The sequence below is a fragment of the Lipotes vexillifer genome, unplaced genomic scaffold (assembly GCF_000442215.2).
Source record: "Lipotes vexillifer unplaced genomic scaffold, Lipotes_vexillifer_v1.1 scaffold248, whole genome shotgun sequence".
Taxonomy (NCBI): domain Eukaryota; kingdom Metazoa; phylum Chordata; class Mammalia; order Artiodactyla; family Lipotidae; genus Lipotes; species Lipotes vexillifer.
In genome coordinates, this window is record NW_006777568.1 from 2,541,345 (window position 1) to 2,555,626 (window position 14,282).

Consider the following 14,282-nt stretch of genomic DNA (forward strand, 5'->3'; position numbering starts at 1 on the left):
TCTCCTGCATCGGCAGGCGGACTCTCAAGCACTGCGCCACCAGGGAAGCCCCCCTTGTGTGCATCTTTTTAACCTCATGGAATAAGTAAGTGTCTCTTAACCATATACATTATCTACCCTTGGCAGGCGTGCTCTGTCCCCACCACCCATAATCTAGTTCAGTCTGTACCTCTCCCTTTTCTTCTCTCCAAAACTGCCTAGTTTTTCCAGTTTCAAATGACAAAGGTCTCCAGATATCCTCAGTACCCAGTAGAGCACCAAAGACCAAAGAAGGCTTGTTCTCTGTCTTCTCCAAACTACCCGCGGATTGTGATTGTTTCGGACTAATTCTTTTGTCGGAGGACACACAGGCTGCAATGGAGTGGGGACTTGCCTCGATGCTGGCTCAGCACAGAGCTGGATCTTTTCCAGATTGGAGCGTCAGAGCTGGCACTTTGCAGACACCCTGCCCCCTGGGAGGTGGGACACTGCCATCCCTTCTTGGTCTTTTGCGTGGCCTTCCACCCCAGCCTTGCCTTCAGGACACACTCTAGCCACCCAAGGTTACAGGTCTAATGCAGTGGTTCTCAACTGGGGATGGTTAGGCCCCCCACGCCAGGGCCATTTGTCTGGAGCCACTTCTTGCTGTCACTTTGGGGTGGAGGTGCTACTGATATCTAGTGGAGAGAAGCCAAGATGCTAATAAACATTCTATACTGTGTAGGAGAGCCCGCCCAACAAAGAATTACCCAGCCTGTAATGCCAGGAGTGCCAAGGCTGGGGCACCCCGCTGTGATCGAAACCAAACTCTGCAGGGATTATTTCTGATGTCCTCTAACGTGATTCCCAGCTCACTGTTAGAGGCAGAATTGATGAAATACCTGCATTTTCTCTAAGCCTTTCATTCAGTAACACTAGTGAAGCGCTGGACCGCACCAGTGCCATGCTGGCATGAGACGTCAACTTAACGGAGTCCCCAGACTCCGAGGGGGGCCAGTTCCATTAACTCACTCTCAGACAGGGGCTCCGGCTTCTCCTCTCTTCCCCTTCTCTGAACCATCACCCCCGTTAGCCCGCAGTCCTAAGTCAGTAAGGACTAGGGACGTGGGGAAGTGTCCTGCCTCTCTATTCACTGGACACCGGAGGGACAAGAAACAGCATGGACTCGGGGGGTCAGGTAGATCAGGAGCCTGCCAGTATGTCTTACTTGCTGTGTGACGATGACTAAGTATCATAACCTCTCTGAACCCCAGTTTCCTCCTTGAAAAGGGACGTGTGGCACTGAAGGTACCAGGTGTGGCCCTCCTCTATCAGCAGAGCTCCTGGGGGCCCACACACCCACTGGGTCCCAGAGCGGCAGCCACGTGATCGCAGTGCCTCTAGCATTTCACGGAAGTGCTCTGGGAGGGACAGGGTGGCCTGACCCTGTTCTTGTTCCCCTCTCACTGGCTCCTGTCAGTGACCTTGCCTCTCTGGGCACTTTGCTTGGACGCCAGTGTCCTGTACAGCCTAGCTTCCTCCCATCTGACTGTTTTCTTCTCGAACACAGGGGGAAAAAAACGAATGCTAACTCACAAACAGCATACTTAACTATATTTTCTCGCTTTCACTTCAACCCTCAAGAAAGTTCTTCCATGTGCAATACACAGCTGTGAATCTGCCTATAATAAAGTGAAGGCATTTTACCCACACTGGTATTCCCCCGGAGCAATCATTGGCCACCTGCATCTTTTTAGTTGCATTTAATAATTCAGCCCAAGATGAATTTGCATGATTAACATAAAGCCTTGTGATTTTATTTTCTTTCAGGATTTAAATCCTGAAACAACCACCATTGTGTTCATTTTCAGAGGTTGTGATCAAAACACAAAACTTGATTTTAGAATGAATCATGTCTTTAAAAAAAAAACAAAAAAAAAAAAACCAGTATTTTCAAATACCGCTCTCCACAGAATCAAAGAAAAGAGTTGCTAACACAGACTTTGTAGATGAAGGGAAACCCATGTCCTTTCTATGGCTACTGTTAACCCATTAGAAGCAAGCCATACTGCAGAGATTTTTTTTCCTTTATGCTTTTCCCATAAAGCAGCACGGCCCACTATCCCATGGCATCCAGAGTGGCTACCATAAATAGATTTAGCTCAGTTCCTTATCGGAGGGCTCTCCACATTTATCCGATCAGGAGCTAGAATCCCCGAGAAGTCTTTAAGAAAAAAATAGCAATTCTCTCGGATTCCAATAATAGATTAATCACGTCATCTTCAAAAAAGTAATAAAAACCCAAACCAAGTAAGTTGCATTTGGAAAACCATCTGCCTGTGAAGTGGAGATGTGCGTGTGAAATGGCAATTTGCAAAGCAGAAGAGGCAGCGCCGTCGGGTTTCTTCATGAATATAGTAAAACAGGTTTGTCTAATAGGGAAACATGCCTTACTATCAAAAGAAAAACGAGTGTATCCCACATGGAGAAGGAAGCAAGCTTTAATATCTGAGAAGCATTTCAAGCTGTGCCTGCCAGCGATTCTCCGCCTGTCTGATTTTCCTTAACATAAAAGCCGACCTCACCTGTTTAAAAATAATTAGGGAGCAGGCAGTAGTCATTCCGGCCAAAAGTTTGTGCTGCCTGCGTTTGCGTGTGTGTTTCTGTTCCACTGACACGTCTGTTGCTGTCTCCGACTGCAGGAACCATGGTCAGTAAGGAACCCAGCAAATGCGCACTCACGACCTCGGCGAGTGAAGTGGAGCCTGCCGCCTGCCTGGCCCTGGAGATGAAATATGCCCTGGATCCCAACCGGCAGATTAAGAAGCGCAATAAAGCCCTGCAGGTGCGGTTTAAGGATATCTGCGAGGCGCAGAACGAGCAGAGGGACACGCAGCTCTCCTCGGGACAGCTGGGCGACAAGCCGGCGTCCTACAGGGCCACCTACCGCAAATACATGACCGTGCCCGCTCGGAGGTCCATCCCCAACGTCACCAAGAGCACAGGTGTGCAGACCTCGCCGGACCTTAAGAAGTGTTACCAGACTTTCCCTCTGGACCGCAAGAAAGGGAATCTCAAAGGCATCCCAGCCGCGGATGCCTTTAAAAGTCAAAACAATGGGTTTGTAATTGATGCGAAAGAGAAGAATGAGGAAGGGCCCGGGGAGTCCCGGCAGTGGGGCGCGGACCGGGTTCAGAAGGCGGCGGCATTGGTTTTCCACTCCGATGAGCACGTGAACGCGCTGGGCCAGCCCGCCGGGGTCAACTGCGCAGAGCCAAGCAGAACCCCCGACCTGCACCGCTGCCGAGATGCTCCTCTCCAGAGCTCCGCTCGTCCTCCCTCCCAAGAGGCCGATTACCAGCTGCACGGGAAAGCAAAGCACGACCCGGCGACCCCAGACGCCGAGGAACCCGCTGCATCGGCCCACGGGACGGTGTTTAAGACGGAGGTGGCCACCGTTTATGCACCTGCCCCCGGCGCTAGGGCCCCCGACCTGGCCTTGTCGAACTCCGCCCCCTCGAGCGAGTGGTCCCTCTGCCCCGTGGCCGACCAGGAGCGGAGGAAGGCCTCACAGGCCAATGGGCTCCGGGCCCCGCCCGGCGCTGCCCTGGCCTGCTCGCCCCCGATGCAGTGCCTGTCCCCCGAATGTAGTGAAGCGTCCCTGCAGACTCAGGCCCCCCCGGCGCACGAGCACCAGCCTTGCCCGACAGCGCTCGCCGTGGGTGAAGAATACCAACAAATCGTGCCTCGTGCGGAAGTGGTCGATCTGAAAGCACAGCTTCAGATGATGGAGAACTTAATCAGTTCAAGCCAAGAAACCATCAAAGTGCTCTTGGGGGTCATTCAGGAGTTGGAAAAAGGAGAGGCCCATCGGGAAGGGTATGTATGTTCACGCCTTTCTTATGATGCTGTCTGCAGGCTTATCACCCTCAGGGGCCAGCAGCAGCCCCCAAAGCCCAAATCCTTAATGAGACTAAAGCCTGCATTTCTGAGAACAGGCTGTAGTCTGAGGACAGAGCAAGGTCAAAGCAGTCCCAGGTTATTTTATGATGCTAGACCTCATTCATCCTCACCTGCAAGACTGACTTGTTGGTTAGCATTCCTGTGCCTGGCCTGGAATTTAATACCTATTTTTTGAATGAACTGATGGAGCTTTCCTTTTTATCTCCCAGGGCTAAAGGTTTATGATACTCATGAAGTATATAATAGGTATGCCAGTCCAGAATATCTAATCAAAATAAGAAGCGACCTGCCTCTTAGGAATCATATTATGGAAAAGAAATTCGGATGGCATTTTGAAAAGTAAATGCTGACTCGCTTACGCTAAATAATTGGAATAACATTGATATTCAGGACTGTATGAGGTTTTATATTTTATACAACAGACAATATATTTTTTTTCTTACTTGGAACGCCTAGAAGCAATGCCCATCCTTAGACAAATCCTATGTGTATATCATTAGGAGCAAGATGCCCTTCTCCACGAGTTGCCCTGTGTGTACAGATGGGCAGTAGAGAGAATGAAAACAGCCAGGACTGTCTGCCATTGATAACAGATTGCTGAACTTTGTTTCCCTTCTTTTGTACTTGAAATTGTGCTAGGACGGCCAGGCAGTGTGCTAGGCTGATACGAAACGGCCAGCACTGCTCTGCTTCCGTGTTTCTTGAAACAGTGTCATGGCTCACTGGTTTTGTCTAGACGGCCAGACCTTCTCTTTCCCATTCCCCCATGAAGCTGTCTGGATTCCACCAGCCCATGTTTTGGAGGTGGCATCTGAGGCAGTGCCCTGTTGCCTCATGTGATTAGCACGCTTCACCCCGTGGGCTCCTGCCCCTGGGTTAAGTGAGCTGGCAGCCAGCATGAAGATAAGCCAGGAAATGCACTGTCAGGGCAGCAAACCACCCTTGCACAGGATTGTTGTGGTTGAGTTACATTGTGTTTGCATGTTGCAAACAAAGGGGAGGAAACAACCTCTATGATCTTAAGGCCTGGCCCCAGAGGCAAGGTGCCTGGTGCAGATGTTGCCCTTGGTGTCTGGCTTTTCCAGCTTCGTGCAGGTGGTCCATCTACAAAAGGAGTTAACTCTCAATAACCCCCACCTCCTACGACCTAGCATTGTTTGCAGCCTACAGTATTAAGCAAAACAAGTTGCTAGCCAGTCGTAAACTAATCTAACAGTAGATTAATAGTAACCTACCATTATAGAATGGTTTTCAAAAGGCTTTCTTGAATTTTGGGTTTACATCTCCATTTTCATCCCACTTCAATCAGTTAGCCTTGAAAAAATACATAACCAAAAGCAACACACTAAGGTGGGTCTGTAAGGGATTTGTGATCAGTAGACCACTCCCATGGAAACATGAAAAGCCCAAACAGGGACCCATCACTGACTTCGATATAGCCGGTAGTGACTTAAACCAGACAGCAAACTAGAAAGATACCAACATCACCAAATGGGAAATAAAATTCAACAAATGGTATAAAACCAAGTGCATACACTAAGTCGCGTGCATCTCACAGGGGTGTGTGCCAAAATAAACACCTGCATGGGTTGAACAGCCACAAACACCCCATGCAAGGAGAACTGTGTTCTACACCGGAGTTTCCTTCTATTAGAACAGGGCAGAATGTTGTTTTAAATGGGATCCTCTGAGTTCTCTGAGACTACATCAGTCTTCAAAGTGGTTTTGAGTTTGTTAAGACATGTCTAGGTGGCAATTCTGGCTCTGAGGACGTGGGCGAGGGCTGCACCTCTCTGTGCCTCATTGCTTCACCTGTAAGTTGGAGCTCATCACCCGTCCTGCAGACCGAGGGTGAGGAAGACAGGGAGTGACCTTCGAAGACACGGAGCCCAGCATCTGGTGCATCTGAATGGTTTGGTGTCTGCTGGTGGTGTGAGGGTTGCCTTGCTGGTCAGCGGTGTTGGCGTCTGGGGAACACTTAGTGGCCCCATGTCTGAGTCCAGAGTGACGGATGCACCCCACACACTCCCAGTACACAGGCTGCCATCAAGTGCTGTTCCTGCACGCCCTGACCTGCTTTGTCCAACAGAGTGGCCACATGTAGCTATTGAAATTCAAACTCGAATTAATTACAATTGATAATTCCATTCTTTAATCACATGAGAAACATCACAGGTGCCCAAGAGCCACCTGTGGAGACTGACTCCTACACAAGACAGAGGACATTTCCATCATCACAAAAAGGGCTTTGCCCCAGTATCCCCAAAACAAGGAAGGGACAGTGCCTGGCTCCTAATCATTTGAGGAGTGGGCACTTCGATCAAGGCAAAGGATGGCTTGACTTCGAAATCAATCTCTAGGTCAGTTGTTGTCTGCACAGGCCAAATTCACGGTAGGAAAGCAGGACCACAGCCAGGTGAACCCCCACATCTGTTCCTAATAATCTGCATTTCCACCTCCCTCTCTGAGCTCTCTGGATAACAGTGAGTCAAGTGGTTTCAAATTCCAAAGCCACCTTGAAGGTGACCCCTGTTGCTCAACTGCCCAGGGTCATTAATTTGCCCAGAATTCAAATTCCCACCACTGTTTTCCACGTCAGAATATGGACAAGGAGACAGCGGCCTCGGAGGCGGGCAGGTAAGAAGCAAGCTCCTTCTCCATCCCTTTCTCAGGGGTCTGGGGCCAGCAAGGGTGGAGAGTCTGCTGGTACATTTTTAACAACTGGCTCTCAAAGAAGGGGGAGTAGCATTTGCTGATTTCCATGGTGTAAATACTGCTATTGCGGCCAGTATCAGCCAGCCCATTAAATCCCGAAAATGTAACCTTCGGCTGCTCTGAGCACTGGACCAATCCCCTGAAGGACATGCACCAGGACAGTCACTTTAAAGGAGGAATTCACAGGACTTATTTTATGTACTCAATCTAAGCCAAGAAATGTTATCCTATCGTTGCATCTCATGGTAGAAAATAGGAAAGCTCACTCTACTTTACGTAGATTATTATTATAGTCATTTTGTAACATGACAAGGAATTTCATGACCACATTAAAATATTGGAAAACACTCCACGTCATCACCTGTGAAGAATGCTCAGAACCTGGGTGCAATCCACTTCTCGCCCTTCACCCCCAAATTAGCTTGCAAGGGCCTTTGTATAGAAATTTACCTTCAATAAGAGGAGTCGCAGTGAGGGAAGGAATTCTGTGTGCACTTGACTTAGAAATCAATCTAAGAGCTCACGACTTTGAAACCAGGTGACACATTTTGCCCCCAGATCCCCACTGCACTGCAGGCTTGAGCCAGGGCTGGCGAGGCCTCAGGCGTGCTCTTGTGGGTGATGTTAGCGCAGACCAAAGGAAGACAATGCTCGTTGAACTTGGCTAGCATGGCCATGGGCAAATTACATTGAATGTATAACTTGAATAGAACTTCTTTTCATTGTTGAGTTTGTTTATGCATTACCAAGTCTGTCAGGCAAGTTCTTGCAATAATAGTTCTTGCTCTGTGCGTAGAAATTTCTGTATCAACAACCAGGACCATTTTCAGTAGCTTCCAAATGATTTTTCAGAAGAGACTCTTTCTTTACTCTCGTTTGCTTATATAGATTTCCGAAAGGCCTCGGCAGAGAAAGTTTTCAGTTTAGGCAAGTTACTTAATCTCAGCGAGCTTCAGTTTCATCTTCTATTAAACAGGGATGCTAAAAGCTTAACAATGTTGTCCACAAAGGTCTCAGCAATAGCCGACACACAGCAGGCACTGAAAAAGGACCCATCCTAATATGAGCATTTCAGCGGGATGCATTCTTTAAGCGAGTGGATGTGCACAAAGTGTTCAGGAACATGCCTTCTTATTCTTAGTCCCTTGTAAAATGTCTGGGCAATTCACTAAAACCGCTCACTTTAAACAATTCAGGCAGCCTTTGATCCCTCTGTTTGCGTGAATGCCAAGAATGATCCTGCTTATTTCAAAGCTCTCAGCATTATTCTTGTCTCTTCCCAGGAAGTTCAGGGTCACACAGGATATCTAAACGAGCCACAAATGTAATCGCTGAAGGCTGAGACCGGGCAAACGGGGCACCGAGTTTAGAAACCCAACCAATTCTTGTTAACAGCCGTAATTCCCCAGAGCAGCTGTGGGTTGCTGGGCAGGTGACCCTCCCAGCCAAGGCTGTGGGGCTGCAGCATTCAGCTCAGGGGCTGCACCCTTACCGGCCACCTCGGCAGGGAGACGGCTGCTTACTTCTAAGGTGCTGGCAGCCCCACACGTGCGGTGTCTTGAGGGGTTCATTAGCTGATGACAACCCAGCGATCCTTGGTTCTTCAGAGAAGGCCTACAGATGACATGAGAAGCTTTACTGCACCCATTAAGCGAGAGGGCAGGACCTGCCATTGCCCAGAGTGAGATAGATTCTTTCACTGGTCGGGTCTCTCCCAGCATCAGTCAAGTGCTACCTGCAGGCTTGGGTGTGTGGGAAGGAGGAAGGGGCAGCTAAACCCAGGCCACTCCTGGCCCTTAAATGTGACCAGCAGGCAGAGAGGAAATCATGAAGCTCCGGGGGCTTTGTTACTGAGTCAGAGCAAGTGTGAGGCCATCACCTAAGACACGAAGATCCTACGTAACCAACCAGCCCGAGAAGCCTGGTAGCTTGCTGTGAGCGTTATAAATCCAGTGATTCAATCTCCCGGCCATGGGGTCCTATTCAACCTCACTGAGAAATGGGTTTCTCCACGGGGGGGATGTCCCGTTCTCCCGAGTCCAAGTCACACAGCGACAGGAAAGGGAAAAACTAGCCATGGGAATCGCCCTGAGATCAGGGGCCCCTTGAGGGCACACTCTCAGGGGCTCTGCAGGCAAAGGTGATAGGAATAAAGGTCTGGGGACGGCCACGAGTTAAGACAAACCCAGTGTGGAATCCTGTAGTCACGTTTGCTCAGCTTTGTTTTCCCTTTTAATCACTGACAACAGAGGCAGCCACAGAATGGGTGAGGGTGTGTGTGTGGTACATACATGTAGAAATAAGGACCTAGGCCTGGAGGATATATTTTTACTGAAAGACCTCAGGATCAGCTTCCAATGTAGCAGATGTCAGCAAACTTTTTCTGCAAAGGGCCAGACAGTAACTATTTTAGGCTTTGAGGGCCGTGCAGTCTCTGTTCAAGTGGTTCAGATGTGCCACTACATCGTAAACACAGTCATACACGACACACGTACGAATGAGTATTGCCATGGTCCTAGGAAACTTCACAAAAACAGGTGCTAGCCAGACTTGGGGCAGTTTGCCAGCTCCTGTGACATGGTCTTGTAAGTGTAGTAACCACAGTTCCTCGACCTGAAACCAGGTCACAATATGGGCGCAGGGCAATCCCAGATGTGACTGCCCCACAGACGAGTGTATCGTTCATTCACAGGTTCAAAAGGCTTCTACCAGGAGTCTCCTAAGTGTTGCGCACTGTGTCAGGCAAGCTGGACGGTGGAGGGTACAAGGCAAAGAACTCAGGCCCTCCTCTGAAGAGTTCACAGGTCACTGACACTCTGTCTGTACAAGCCTACGCTTATCTGTTCATCAGCCCATCAAACCTGCAGGATTCTGCTGGGGAAGTGTGCGTGTGCGTGTGTATTATACATAAACCTGTAATTTACATGCATATACGTACATGATGTGGAAAAGGTCTCACTCTCCCACCAGCAGCAATAAGAGGTCATCACAACACCTATTTATACGATGTGACTTGCTTTCACCTAGATATTGACGCTGGATGGACAGAAATTACATACTTGCTTTACCTTCTGTCCTTATATTGACAGATCACTCAGCAGCAGGCACTCTTCAGAGGGACCTGTCAGGGGATGAGAAATCTCTCCAAATTTTCTCTAATTATCCATGCCCAAACAGAATAAATACTGCATCGCAATGACAGAGGAAGCATAAAGGGACAATTTAATTTGTTTAAGTCACAGACCAGAAAGAACCCACAGGAAAATCAAGCATCACTGCAGCAGCTAGGGAGTAGCCCGGAGTCGTGGAGGTCCCAGCAGGAGGCGTGCAGCCTCCCACCCACCCGGAGCCCAGGGGGAAGCCAGGCACAGTCAGGCAAACCCATCTCAGGTCGGCTGTGCACCCTCTAGAAGGAGACTGGGTTACTCTTGCCCAAACCCACCCAATTAATTGAGATCAAAGTTTTCCACCTGGTTAGCTGGACTGGCCAGATGTCAAAGAGGGCAGATGGGTGCTTCTGAGGTCTTGACAAGCATCCTGGCGGATGTCTCTGGAATGTGAGCACTGCCTTCCCAGGTGTCTGGCGCGACAGCGCATCACAGGAAAGAGGGTGTGTGAGCCGAAAAGGGAGGGCAGCACACAGGGTCAAGCTCGGAAACAAAAAGGTTCTCCTGCCAGCCGCACCCCTGTCCCCTCATGTTCCCTATTTGAACGGGATGGAAATGTCAGCACTTCATTTTCTAAAGTTCTTGAGAAATCAGTTTTGGTGTCTCTGCCCATCTGTTGCAACCCAAAACATTTTAAAACATGCCAGCCAGCGGACTGAGGTTCCCTCCTGTTCACGTGGTTTTTCCATTTTCAGAGAATGACCGGGGCTCTGCAGCCAACTGGTCCTGAGCTGGCCACGTTGCCCCGTCCCTCCCTGTCTGTCCTACATGTGCTTGGGGATGGTTATTAACCTCTCCAGTGCCTTTCTCCAGAGGCTTCTGACTCTGTGAGAGAGACCTAAGAACACCCGCCCCTCCTGGGCTTCCCTGGGAGATTAAATAAAATACCGAGGACCAGGCTCTCTTTGCACACTGTGTGTGCAAAGTTAACTCCTTTCAAGTTACTTTGTTACTGAGAAGCAGCCTTCCAGGTGCTAAAATGCAGGGAGGTGATGCAAGGGTGCAGGCGTGAACACCTTCAGAGAGATGTTCTTGCTTTACTCAAAAGGCAGGTTTATTTCCAAGGATTAGGAGGGGCTGAGGATTACAGAATGGAGACCTCCAGCTTTGTGCTTGTTTTCACAGAAGTGTACGGGGCAAGGTTATTTGGTGTTACGGCCAAGGCAGCTGATGTGGAGTCAGGAAACGTGGTTTTGTTCCCAGCTGATCCTAGCCTCACCCCTCTGAGCCCCACACTCCCACACGAAAGGAGGACAGTCCACACAAGACAAGGGACCTGAAGGGTCCTTTCTGATCTAAGAACCAATCCTCCAGAGATGTCCAAGAACTTCGTAATTTCAGCCACTGCTGTAAATACATACAGAAGTTGAGAGAGAGACAGAGGAAGCAACACAGCCCTTTCTACGGATGTCGGTTAATAAACGCACACAGTGGTCCCACTATTAGGTTTTCTTTCTCCTCCTGATGCCTCAGCCACCCCTCATCTCTTCCACTGCTACACAAGCTGCAACTGGCCTCTGTCCTTCTAGCTTGCAATCCTTTGAATAGTCTTCAGGGAACCCCCCCTTTTTTTCTTTTTCTTTTATAACTAATGGCTTTTATATATTTGTGATAAAATATTCAAGTTCTAAAGTCCAAGTATAAGTTACCGTGTTTTATGATTTTGAAATAGAAGCATACATGATATTCTCTTCTAGCATTTTCTTCATTCAATACACAGGGCTGCACTGGGTCTTTCCTATAGCTTAAATTTATATAACATTGTAAATACTATTTTTAAGTTTTTAGGCAATAATAAGCCTTTCCGTCCTTAATATGAAAAATGAAGCACATATATTTATGAGAATATAAAACAGGTTCCAAATTCTTGCTTTGGGCTTCATGTAGGTATCACACATACTTGAAAATGTAATTTAAATAATCTTCCTGTGCAGAATGCCGAAAGAGATTTCAAATACCTCCCTAGCCTTTTTAAGTTGGTAGGTGAATAAAAGCCTCACTACTGAGCCACGAGGCAATTCAGACACCCCATTCGTAGATAAAATGAGCACTTCAAGGCATGGCGTGAACGTTTATGGAATTTATGGATTTGTGTCCCAGACTCGGGTTTAAAAAAGGAGAGAAATGAAATGCAAGCTCTACTTTTCAAATACTTTTTTTTCTTTTTTGAACCCCCTGCAGTTTCTGCTAAGCTACGCAAAAATGGTTTGAGCTCTATTTCCCATTGGCTCTGGGGGAGAGTTCCAGTGAAATGTGTGTCTCTGGGCAGAGCACCAACAAAGCTCATCCATTCTGAGCACCTACAATACGGTGGCCATTCTGCATTGTCTCATTTAATCCCCAAAATAACACTGTAAGGTAGGAATATGCTTCCACCGGGAAACTAAAGCTTGGATACATTAAGTAACATCCCCAAGGTCAAGACTGGGGAGAAAAAGTAAAGACAAAACTCACATCTAGACCCATCAGGCCCCAGCAGTATCCTCTCCCTCCTCTGAAAATGGGAAACCTAGATGTCTGCACAGATTTGAAAAGAAGACATTTTTGTTGCTCCTGCCAATTCTGGGTTCTTCCTTTTTTACTTGATGGGATCAAGAGGCTCCTACACCCAGACCTGGTAAGGTCCACGTGAATTTATGTTCTGGAGAAAGCACACTTTTAACGCTGGAGGGAGCAGAAAGCACCTTGGAAGGGATCCCGGAGGCAGTTTCAGAAAAATCAAAGCCGTTGATATGCAAGTCCAGGGACCAGCAGCCATCCATGAGCAACCTTCCAGGGGAAACCACTAAAAAGCTTTCACGTACCGCCTGTCGCCTAAGTGGCTCATCCAGTGACCACCAAGTGCCACCCGAGCTCTACTTTAATCAAATTTACATCCACATTCATGTGAGCAAACGCTGAAGCAAAGTTTTTAATGCACCATAAAAACAAGCAAACTTCTGTTTTAAAAGCCAGATCTCAACGGACAATTATGAAAAATGAGTTCCTCTACGTAAAGAAGGTGTAAAACTGGGCCTATCTTGACCCAAAATGGAGTCAGATTTTTTTGTCAGTATCTCATTGGTTACAGCACTAGACTGGCTCCCCAGATAAAAGTCTCATAATTGGACATCAAGAATTTTATACTTGCTGACACCAAACTTTGAAGATTTTAATCTTCAGCTACAAGAGCTCTGAAGCATTTGTTTAAAAACGAGTGCAATGTCAAGCTTCTGAAACAAAGCACAGAAGCTTCACGGAGAGGAAGTCTGATTTAAAACTGTGAACTAACGTCCTCTAAAAAAAAATACATCAAAAGAAATTATACATCAAAGATTAAAGCTCTGTGGTTATTTACCATTGGAACCACTGCCCAACGCACATCATTAATGCTTTCAAATTAAAACCTCTGTAAGGGGCTTCCCTGGTGGCGCAGTGGTTGAGAATCTGCCTGCTAATGCAGGGAACACGGGTTCGAGCCCTGGTCTGGGAAGATCCCACATGCCACGGAGCAACTGGGCCCGTGAGCCACAACTACTGAGCCTGCGCGTCTGGAGCCTGTGCTCCGCAACAAGAGAGGCCGTGAGAGTGAGAGGCCCGCGCACCGCGATGAAGAGTGGCCCCCGCTTGCCACAACTAGAGAAAGCCCTCGCACAGAAACGAAGACCCAACACAGCCATAAATAAATAAATAAAGCAAACTGTCAACAAGTAAAAATAAACACAATTATAAAAAAAAAAAAAGATAATTGATTTAAAAAAAAAAAAACCCTCTGTAAGATGGCAAGTGACAATACTACAGCTGAAGGGAACGGCAGCTCAGAAGGAAAATTCGTTTTCACACAGTATACTCACATTCCTATCTCCCTTCATTTTCATTAATTTTCAATAAACTATAGCTTTAGCTTTATCTCTCCTTCAGGAAACAAGTTAATCAACTCAGCTTCAGCTCAGCCCTAAAAAGTTGTTTCCTTTATTAATAGCTACTCCTGGTGCCCTCTGGGGCCAGTGACTTTTTTGTCATTATCGTCATCATTTTGCAGCTTAGCATCTCCTTGATTTCAGGAATATATGAAGGAAACTGGAAGCTCTGCCCTATTTGTAATATAACTGGGCAGTTCTACATGCCAAATAATAATCAATATCTGCCCCTATTTTTACGTATTATGGTTTCATATTATGCAAATAGGATTAGAAAACACTAAAGAAAAAGTCCTGCCCTAACAATAGTGTTCATCTCCGTGTCTGTCTCTGTTCAAATCTCCACGTATTTCTGATAGGAGTAATAATGACTACGCAATAATAAGAAGACAGTCCCGGGGCTTCCCTGGCGGCGCAGTGGTTGGGAGTCCGCCTGCCGATGCAGGGGACTCGGGTTCGTGCCCCGGTCCGGGAAGATCCCACGTGCCGCGGAGCGGCTGGGCCCGTGAGCCATGGCCGCTGCGCCTGCGCGTCCGGAGCCTGTGCTCCGCGGCGGGAGAGGCCACAGCAGTGAGAGGCC

General features: G+C 47.9%; 2 protein-coding genes across 2 annotated transcripts in view; one reads left to right on the top strand and one right to left on the bottom strand.

Annotated features, from left to right (window-relative positions):
* The window catches only part of DOCK1 (dedicator of cytokinesis 1), a 475,984-nt gene that overhangs the window by 276,509 nt on the left and 185,193 nt on the right, over positions 1 to 14,282 (bottom strand). The gene's annotated exons all lie outside the window — the stretch shown is intronic.
* The window catches only part of INSYN2A (inhibitory synaptic factor 2A), a 37,344-nt gene continuing 25,727 nt past the window's right edge, over positions 2,666 to 14,282 (top strand). The window contains exon 1 of the mRNA XM_007451183.1: positions 2,666 to 3,837. Coding sequence (XP_007451245.1) covers positions 2,666 to 3,837 — 1,172 coding nt within the window. The remainder of the gene's footprint in view (positions 3,838 to 14,282) is intronic.